Here is a 10,957-nt window from a genome sequence, read left to right as displayed (position 1 = left end):
GTTTATTAGTCCTGATAATCGGTTATTTTTTACTTATTTAGTTCCATTTTGCAAGTCATTTGCTTATTATGTCATAATATTATTATATTAATCATAATACAATGTAATTATGATAATTATCATCTTATTTGGTTGTAAAAGTCGTAATTTGTTGTTCATGATTGAATTGAATTTGAATTGACATAGTTAACTTATCAGTTCTGTATGGATGGACATGAAAAGGTAATTATATTGTGTTATTTTTACATTAAAGTTTAGCTGAATTTAATGTTAAACTATGTTTTACCACAAATTATAATTTAATACTAGGTACTGTTTTTCTATCAACCTCATTTCTTACCCTTATTGATGAATATCAAAATTGATTTCAATCTATTTCAATTCTTCAACACTCAAAGAACACTGGAGGATATAATAAAACAAAATTGCAAAATAATCAACTTTTATTTCATCTCCAATCATTCAACATACAATATGATATACATTTGTTATGTTTATACATTAAATTAAGCATATATATTACCTATTTTGATACTACGTTTACTAACTGTACAATAAATATTTTAAAGATAATAAATAATCTAAGACACATTTATATTTGTTTCTTCATAAACTCGAAATTTCAAAGTTGGATTGTAACCAAAATTAAAAGCATAATACAAAAGAATCAACATCAATACTATTTTTTTCAAAATAAATACTAAGTATAAGTAGGACAATCCAATTTGAAATTGGGCTCATAAGTTTATTCAAGAAACACGATAATTTAAAACTAGTTTTACGAGAATTTACATCTAGGTGTTTACGAATAGGCCGTTTGGATACCAACTTGCGAATAATCTTAATAGTAAATTACTATATATTACAATAACTATAAGCAGAACTTATCTATCACAGAAAGCAAAACAATCACAAAGCTATATATAACTTCATAAACCTCCAAACGTCAACGAGTAACGCGTAAAATTTCATATTCCTCATAATGAGATTTTACATTTCAAAACAATTATTTACAATTATATAGGAACCTACAATTTAACAATTCAATGTAGTATTTAATTAACAGTATTATATTAATGTTAAGTCCGTCACTTAATCGTTGCGTGCTGTCGGAGAGTTCCTGCAACCAAATAAAATTTTAATTAATACTTGATATCTTCAATGGGTCTATGTAAATTGAATTTTGCGTTGGCCTAATTCTATTTGGGGAAGCCATTTGGGCCAATTGCTCTGCTGCCATCATTTGCTTGTTAAATGTGAAAATAACGATCATACGAATGCATAATAATTTAGTAGGACTAGACCATTTTATAATCGACTATCTTTCCGCCCGTAGCTTCGCCCGCTTCGTTTAAAACTTAGAAAATAATATTCCTCGAGAACTCTATCTATTAAAAAAAAAAAAACTTTCCAAATCTGTTGCGTAATTTTAAAAGTCTAAGCACACAGATACACAGACGGCAGAAAGTGTTTATTTTTATTGTATATTTATTTTGCTGTGAATTGACACAAAAATTAATAATTAAACCACACATTTACAATACAGAAAGTTGAAAATGATAAAAGTAACATCTAACAAGTAAAAGTAATGAAATAAATTTCATTAAGGGTTTGAGTTTGGTGTTGTAACAACTTAGGGCAGTGTCAAGTGTCAATAGAGCCTGTTAAGTGTGAAATATCGACAGAAGTTTGGTCTTTGTTAATTGAAGCATCGATCTACAAGCAACTGTCGCCCATTAAAATTGAGATCAAAGCCTAATTGACAGAGCCTACGAAATGAAGACAATTTATAAATATTTGATAGTTCACTAGTTTGGAATAATAAGTTTGTGAGATACAAGAAAGTTAGTGTGTATATAATTAAGAAAGAAATTTGCCTGATTTAGTAAAAGCTCATTATCACACTATTTGTATGCATTTTCTGAGTAAATTTCCTATGGTTATGTATATTATATTTTACAGCATCAGGAAGAAGAGATTTCAATGAACAAAAGGCTCCCCAACTTTTTGAGGTTATGTGAATAAATTGTAAATAAAAAAGTTGTAGAACTTTTTATTGCCTACAACTTTGCCATTGAACTTTTTTCCATAGGACTTGTAGTTTTGTCGGAAATCATGTGAAACCATTTTTTAGCCTTAAAAGCTCCCACTTCCCAAACTCGGATTGACTTGTATTTATTTTTTCTTTAATTTTCATCATATTCTCCTCTTTTTCTAATAGGTTTCATCCTACTGTGATTTTTTTTTGTTTCAAAAATTATCGGCACTGGTCTATATAAATGGTGACGTTATTTTCAATACACATCATATTTTATTTTTGGGATTGAATGTTTAGCAGTTATTTCTAGGTTAGATATTTTGCAAATGAAATATAGGTAGGTAAGTGAAAAATTGTAAAGTACATCATGTTCAAAACGTTTCAGAATTTATATAAGAGATGGTCTTGAAAGGAACACTTAACTTTTCTAAAATTAAGTTTATTTTCCAAAGTAAAATAAAAGCCAAGCCTGTTAAACAGCATGCCTCGTAAACTCTGTCGCTAAATGCAAAGTAATGTCTTGAGGAACAAGAACCAAAGGAATAAAGCTTATAAAATAGAAGGGAGTTGTTATTTTCTAACATAGAAAGCGAACGTTTGATTGAAATAAAGAACTAAAAAAAGAAGAAGCATTCTTGGGTAAAAATTATAATAATTTTAATTTTGCACGCAAGATAGTTTTCAAAAAATTGCATCTTGTGCTGTAGAAAGGGAAAGTGAATTATAAGTATGTTAGATAATTATTAAGGTTAGCTCAAAAACTTCTCTTTAGATCAATATACTTCGATGATATAATATGAAAGACGCTTGAAAAGTTCATCGTTTCAGTTTATCGTATGAAAATTTTAGTGATACTGAAACCAGCGATTTTATTCCTCTTTCGGATTGAGTTAATTTTATATATATTTATATACATGCCAACAATAAGGGTGCGATATATCCTCATCGAATCGAAGCATACTCATCTCCCACTTAAAAATGTATTTGAGAGCATAAGAAACGACTTATGACGTCATATGCTTAAAAAGTTATAAAAATTGTATTTATATTGTATGAAAATACGAAAGTATTGATGTTTTGTTGAATAGATTAGAATAAAATATTACATAGGGTTACATTAAATCATAGTGGAATCGTTTAGGTAATGGACATTATTTATTTAGTATCATGCCGTCAAAAAACGCGGTTAGGCATCAATATATCGAATCTACATCAAATAATACGTAGTTCGCTACTTCACATATAATATTATCTAAAAAACAAATGTATTGGTAGATAAGAACCTTAACTAAAAGCTGATCAAACAAACATGATGACTCACTTATCATCACGTCATATTGTACTGAATTACGACGGCCATTGTAGGTCAATATTTTTTAGGTAATATGATATTGTGGATGATAAAGGCATAGAAAGTTACAGCTTTTTTATATCTCAGTATAATATAAATATGTATATAATATAATTTAAATAATAATGTATATTTAATAAAATATACTGAAAATAGAATAAACGAAACTAATTCATTGAGTCAACAATATTATTCACAGACTCATAGTATTACAAGTATTTGAAGACAATTAACGTAAAGGGTTGGTTAATAAGTGATCTTAAATGGGGTTACTACCTTAGATCATTAAGTAACAGTAATCAGTAAGTTACTTAATGATCTAAGGGTACTACAGACAATTTTGGCACCCCTTACAAATGTAAATAACAGTTGTGAGCAGCTAAATCACTTTTAGTACCTACTATAATACATGTTTAATCTAAACACTAACAAATAGTTTAGCAAAGTTCTAGAAAGTGCCAGAACAACTTCAATTAACCGTGCCTATTCTTGCCCCTAATGCCGTAACGATAAACCTGTCGGATTATGCTTATTAATGCTGTTTAGAATTCAAAGAGGGTATCGTTTTGACGTGTACATAATCATTTAATATTCCAATAACTAATTTTGTACTTGATCGTTTTATTAATTTTGCGGTTGCGTTGGCGTATTCATTTCGATGTTTTTGTTCTATCTGATAGAATGAGCGTCTTTATTATCTCCGTTTTCCAAGAACAACCGGTACGTAAATGTAATTCCAATGTTTAGATTAATGTGGAAAATTTATTCTTTGAATTGAACAAAAATAATAATTTGTGTACATTTATTTATCAATCGTACATATGCGTGTGTATTAATTTTGCGGTTGCGTTGGCGTATTCATTTCGATGTTTTTGTTCTATCTGATAGAATGAGCGTCTTTATTATCTCCGTTTTCCAAGAACAACCGGTACGTAAATGTAATTCCAATGTTTAGATTAATGTGGAAAATTTATTCTTTGAATTGAACAAAAATAATAATTTGTTTACATTTATTTATCAATCGTACATATGCGTGCTTCAACTTATTCTTAACATTGACTATATCAATAATAATTAATAACATTTTCGACAAAATTATACTGCAATATAAAGTTGTTTTAATAAAGTTATAAATATCGGGTTTCTTTGCAGTTTTAAGCTATTGCATAGCTTCTATCGCGGGCCTTGAGCGCGGGGACCGAATCCAGAAATTCCGTAACGAAAAACCTCACGCTCCCCACTCCGACGGGCGCGGAGGTGTGGCTTGAAGGCATGCTACGCAATAGCTGTACCGCGGCAGTCCCCGAGTGCCACACGTCTTTTTTTATGTTTAGAAACATTATTATTTAAGCTTCTTATTTCAGAGTAACTATGATCTAATTAACAGTAAAAGTCACAATAATAAGAATTCTGGAAGTCAATATAAACTAAAGCTAGAAAGCAAAAAGCCAACATAAATCGTATTATCTCGGCACAGAAGCAATTGCCAAACTCCTAACAGCATTGACTAAGTTCTCACTAGAACAAAGTCAATTAATCACACAAAGAATAGGATCAGACTAAAACGGGGTAGAGTTAAACATGGAAGTGTAAACATCTAAGATTTGTACAGCTGCTTCCGAGTCGTTATTCCGAGTTTATCTTGAGGTTTAGTGAATTTTTCCAACGTTTGGGACATGTGAAATGTTGGAGGATGCTTCTCTTTCAATTTGGAGCGCAAAGGATTTCGCTTTTGAGACATCGTGGCTTCACTTTAAAATAATGTGATTTCTGCATTGGCTTCGTGACTCAAAAATGAAAAGAAATTGTATTTCAGTTGCGTTGAGGGTGTATTTGAATGTGCATTTACAAATTTGTACTCGTGCTGTATTTTATTTTAGAAGCTAAAATTCAATATTAGGGATAGAACATAATCACAACGAAAAATGCTAACTAATATCTACGAATAATAAAGTAATGTAATAAAAGTAACGCAAAAAAATAGATCACATTAATTATTGTTGTTATTCATGATATTGCTGATACTTACAATTTGATTACTGACTTCATTTCTTTTGGTTCATTGAATTGCGACTCTTCATCAATTAACTGCAAATTAATATTATCAGATTTCGTATGAAACATCGTTGTTTTATCTTCTAATAGAATATTTTCGATCTCCACTCCTGGATCTTTCCTTCCATTGCCATCTAATATTCTTTGCTTTATTGATGGCCCTCTATTGAACGAGGATGCTAGTAATGTTTCTTGTATCGTCTCATTGCCGTTGCAGATTTTATCCGCCTTGTGTGTCGGCATTCGACCAGAATGGTAGCTATTTCTCACACCGCCCGTTGATTCGAAGAAAGGCAATACTTGTTTGAATTCTTTCCTAAAATTATCGTTTAACCAAGCATATAGGAAGGGGTTGTAGCACGTAGAAGCCATTGCCATCGAATGGGCAAGGAAAAAGGACAAATAATAATATTTCCACTCAGTCATTTGGGCGTAGAAATCGTTGAAAATATTTATTAAGTTCAAAGGTAACCATGATATTCCAAATATGGCGACCATCGATATTAACATTCTGTTCGTTCTCCTCTTTCTATCTCTATCTGCTTCTTCTCTTCTGGTATTTTTAGCACCAGGTTTTGACCTCGCGCGGTCATTTAATCTAATACTAACACACGTATAACATATAGCTATAACTAAAAATGGAATTAAGAACTGCAAAACAGTTGTGAAAACGCCAAAGATCTTTCTGGATTTATCTGAAGGCCAGCTTTCTTCGCAGTACGTTTTATTATTTGTAATTTGAATGCCCATAAACAGGCCATACGGACATGTTACCACTAACGAGAAGACCCATATGAAAATGATTATGAATATGCACGTATTGAGTTTCATCCGGGGATGGAAAGGGTAGATAATAACAAAGAATCTATCTATGGCTATTGAGGTTAAGGTAAGTGTCGATATGTATACGCTCGTCCCTTGGGCATACGGCATCAAATGACATAGCGATCTCCCGAACACCCATCGGCCGAGGAATGTGTACATAGGAGTTAACGGCACCGCGAACACACATAGCAGTATATCAGACAGCGCTAGATTTGTTATGAATAGATTTGTGACTGTTTGCATAGCTTTGTTCCGGAACACGACATAACAGACGAGGACATTGCCAAATACACCGAGGACGAAGATGATAGAGTATAAGATACAGAATGCGACTTGGACTATTTTGACATCTATGATATCGGTGGTTCTATTGGATTTAGGCTCATCTAGTACTTCGACTGACTCGCCGGTGAGAGTTTTTAAAATGAGCACCCCTCCCATGAAGGCTGTTCCGTTGAAAGTCATAGCTGGTTCATAGTAAACCCATTTTAAAATTGGTTAAACGGTGCTATCGTCTTGATCTTGTTGTTTGTTGAAGTTCTTGCCAGTCCATCTGGAAATAAAGAAAAAACAATATCAGAAGAAAGTCTTTACTTATTGCCATGGATATATATTTTTAGAAGACACTTTCGTATTTCAAGACAAAATTATTTAAAAAAATTTAGGCTTCGGTACGGTATAAGCATGCATTTAAAGAGCATTTCAGCAAGGTTTTGTTTCGAAGTAAGTAACAAACGAAATCGTGTGATTAACAATAAATTATATTCTAAGGTCTGAAACAAAAGGCGCATAAAACGTTTTTAATTTATTACCGACACCTGATTGGCAAAGTTAACATTCTGCCCACGTATTTCCCAATCTGTGCTAGTCATAAGATTAATTCGTAACAGTAGATCTTATTTCAACGGACAAAAGGGCTACATTTGCTAAATGTACCGTGGGTCTAATGTTGTGTCGATAACAGCATGTGTTGTTGCCATGACAACCCGTATGACCCCATCAAGACGAGGACACATTAACACACATAGTATATCGTAAATTCGTGAAATAAATGGTACAATGAGAGTTATGTTATTGGATTGTGAACGAACATAGATCGTATCGGAGTTTGGTTATGCTGAATTCCTTCTAGGAATGCCTTCAAATATTCGAAGTATTTGCAAAATTTGAATTGCAGTTCAATTAAATTTTTGTTTTGAAATTATATTCAGATATGAATCTGTGAGATGTTTGTTTTCCAAGATATTCCTAAGATAAACGATCTCTCGTTTATAGAATCATACATACCAAAAGATTTGTTTTAATTTTACGTATCTAAATTAAGCTCTGTGAATATTTTAAAGTAAAAAATATAGCCTTTCATTTTCTCAATTGTAGAAATTGCAAAAGTCGAAAACATAACCACAACGAAAGATATAATGATATGAGATTTTCGCGTACATTTTAAATACGTAGCAACGCAATTAGTGTCATGTGTTCTCTTAAAATTATACATCTGCAGAATTAAAGCAACATTCAGAAATGTATAGAACTTTTGCAAATTACAAGAATACAATTATCTACGTACCTACACATATATATTTGGAAAGTAAGACGCTATCAATTATTTTCGGTATTAAAAAAAATTGGTTGTCTGTAAAGTCGGTTTACTGACCATAGTTGAACGTGACAACGTCCGATCATGCTTCTTTGTCGCTCGTTCCGCGCTCTCGCTTGCACTTCAAGCCTACATGGAACGCCTCAGAGCGAGGTAACGCCGTATGAGTCATGTTTTTTCGTGCGTGCAGCCGGCTCTATCGAATTATAAGACGTTGTCACGTCAAAATGTTGGTCAAAGTGTAGCCTTACCCACCATTACAAAATATTAAAGATTTTATCACATGTTCAATTTCGTTGAATAAACCATATAAAAGTTTATTTTCTACTTTTCCCGCAAGTATTATCGGAAATTAAATGTCTGGATGGCAACTGATTTCGCCAGTGATAAACATATTCTTGTAAGAAGTCTGACTATAAGCGTAAATTCACACCAAAGTCACAAGCTAGTACGTCTGATAAAGTAATTTGTAATTATGCGGGTCCCCACAGAGCGAGCAGCATCGCGAAGCATTTGTTGCACGAAAATACACTTATTTTAGTGGCAAGCCACACAGAAAGAAAAGACGGGTTGCACTCCGGGAGTGCCGGCAGAAGTGAAAACGCGCGTAGTAGAGAGGGAATAGCTGTCTACTCTCCATTTGTATCATATATACCAATAATAAAGTAAATTTTTAGAAAAAAAACAAAAACCGACTTCAAGAATACCTATATGTACAAATTTTAATAATTTCTGATAAACAGTGTATATGCCTACAAAATTTGAGGGTTTTCCTCGATTTTCCCGGGATCCCATCATCAGATCCTGACCTGGTGACAATGGGACCACCTCTGACGTATGACCTACCAAATAAAAAAAGAATTATTCAAATCGGTTTATAATTGCCGGAGTAATCGCGTAACAAATATACAAAAAAAAAAAATACTGTTGAATTGAGAACCTCCTCCGTTTTTGAAGTCGGTTAAAAAACAAAAATAATAGCAAGCAGCGCTAAAATTTAATAAACTGCAAGACAATCCGTGTTCCCTTACTAGTTAAAAATAAGAAAGCGGGCACGTGCCATTCGTAATAACCGTTTAATACATCCTTCAATCATAGCGAGAAATGGTCTTACAGTGCTCAGCAATCGTTGATAAAATAGGGTGAAAATGATTTATATTAAGCGCACTTTGTTATACTGAGCTGCATGTGGCAGCCTCTCGGTTAGATATTTTATGGGCTTTAATTATTGTGGCAGTAGTTTTCATAGTGTACCGTTCGTCTTAGATTAAGTTCATCTTTGTCTTTGTGTTTTTCTAGTTATCTAACACACACTCAGCTTCAACACAGACGTTGAAATAATGTTAGTAATAATTTATCTAGAGAAAAAATATCTTGGGATTGGATAGTAAACTATATTTTCTTACTGTTAACATTTATTTTAGACATAAAGTCCAAGTAAATCTTAAAAAAAATGTAATAATCCTTAAAAAAGGCATAATTTTTGAATAAAAATTGAATCGAGCGAAAATGTTACAATTACGTAACTGTCTTGTACATGGAAAGAAAAAGACCCAATAAATCATATACTAAAGTTCCATTTTGATTGTATGTGTGACTGTTTCAGAATATTAATGAAAATTCACATAAAATTTAGAGAGCCTCCCCTTAATAAACCTAAATGAGATGAGAATATGAAGAACGAACTTTGAAACTTTATTAGTTTGTTTTACGCTTATACAGAAGGTATAAGTTACTACTAACTATAAATTAATCATAATGGAACATCTCAACTGTCTCTACTCATATAATAAATACAGGAGTAACTGTGTCTATCCGTCAGCCTGTCTGTCTCTTCTTCGCGCCTAAACCACTGAACTCTTTTGGATGAATTTTGCTACAGATAGTTTGAGACTTGAGAAAGGACATATATACATAGGTTTTATCCCGGATATCCTTTTCCTTTTATTACGTGGGCAATGCTGCGGGAGGAAAGCTAGTTAAAGTAATTATATCGATTTCTTCCAAGCAACTTGTTATTTGTATTTGTAATGGACGAAAATATTTGTAGGTAGCTATACCGTAAAATTTCACAAAGGGTTGACTAAATTAATAGCACGAAGAACTTTTTGTCTTTAACAATGGAATTCCCAGAAGGATAATTATGCTTTCATTCGGAAACTGTTAAATGAAACGGTTTTGTCTTCCGGGATTCGTTTCCTGAGTGGCTCTATTCTTATTTATTATAATACTAACTATGCCCCGCGTTTTTACCCGCAGTGCTCCGCTCCTGTTGGTACTTAGCGGGATGATATATAGCCTATAGCCTTCCTCGATGAATGGGCTATCTAACACCAAAATATTTTTTCTAATCGGACCCTTAGTTCCTGAGTTTAGCGCGTTCAAACAAACAAACAAATTCTTCAGCTCTATAATCTATACTAATATTATAAAGAGAAAAGGTTTGTATGTATGTATGTAGGTATGTATGGTTTTCACGCATAAACTACTCGACCGATTTTGATGAAATTTGGCATAGATAATCTTTAGACCCTGAGAAAGAACATAGGCTACCTTTTATTGCGAAATATGTACCACGGGCGAAGCCGGGGTGGACCGCTAGTATTAGTATAGATTTCTTTCGTATGTTTCATTATCTCACTAATTTTTTCATTACACAAATTGATTTTATTTAAAGTGAAGAGTTTAAGGTTGTTTTAAGTCATCAGTTGATACATAGTATAATGTCGTCTATTAATTGCTATTATTTAATATAATGTTTTATAATGTAAAAATAAAATAAAATTTTATGTATTATTTTTGGTAAACAGCCACGTGTTTTTTAGTTGGCTCGTCTAATTCCAAGTCTTGCGTAAATATTGTGAAGTAGGTAGTATATAAAGATATTTATTCGTAAATATTTCGTCAATAAAATACTTCTTGAACTATCCCTTTTCATACACTAATAGGGTAATGGAAATAACCCCTACATTTTTGTCTGAGTACTCTAATAAGGGACTATTGAACTATAGAGTGTCTGAAGATGGGTCTTATTTCGTAAATACATCTTGATTCTGGACCTTTAGGTCCTTATATTTTTAGGAGACTGGAA

The 10,957-nt window shown here is 32.4% G+C and overlaps 1 protein-coding gene across 1 annotated transcript in view; it reads right to left on the bottom strand.

Annotated features, from left to right (window-relative positions):
* Positions 1-583: 583 nt before the first annotated feature.
* LOC149484223 (prolactin-releasing peptide receptor-like) overlaps positions 584-10,957 on the bottom strand; it is a 67,090-nt gene continuing 56,716 nt past the window's right edge. Inside the window, exons 2-3 of the mRNA XM_089701827.1 lie at positions 5,419-6,822; positions 584-1,120 (exon numbers count right to left, since the gene is read on the bottom strand). Coding sequence (XP_089557953.1) covers positions 1,093-1,120; positions 5,419-6,734 — 1,344 coding nt within the window. The 5' untranslated portion in view covers positions 6,735-6,822 and the 3' untranslated portion in view covers positions 584-1,092. The remainder of the gene's footprint in view (positions 1,121-5,418; positions 6,823-10,957) is intronic.

This window comes from Colias philodice, chromosome 12 (genome assembly GCF_061535455.1).
Source record: "Colias philodice isolate Cphi_HAF_F1 chromosome 12, ilColPhil1 Martin Lab GWU primary, whole genome shotgun sequence".
Classification (NCBI taxonomy): Eukaryota; Metazoa; Arthropoda; class Insecta; order Lepidoptera; family Pieridae; genus Colias; species Colias philodice.
The sequence above is the reverse complement of the archived record's forward strand: the minus strand, read 5'-3'. Positions and strand labels throughout refer to the sequence as shown.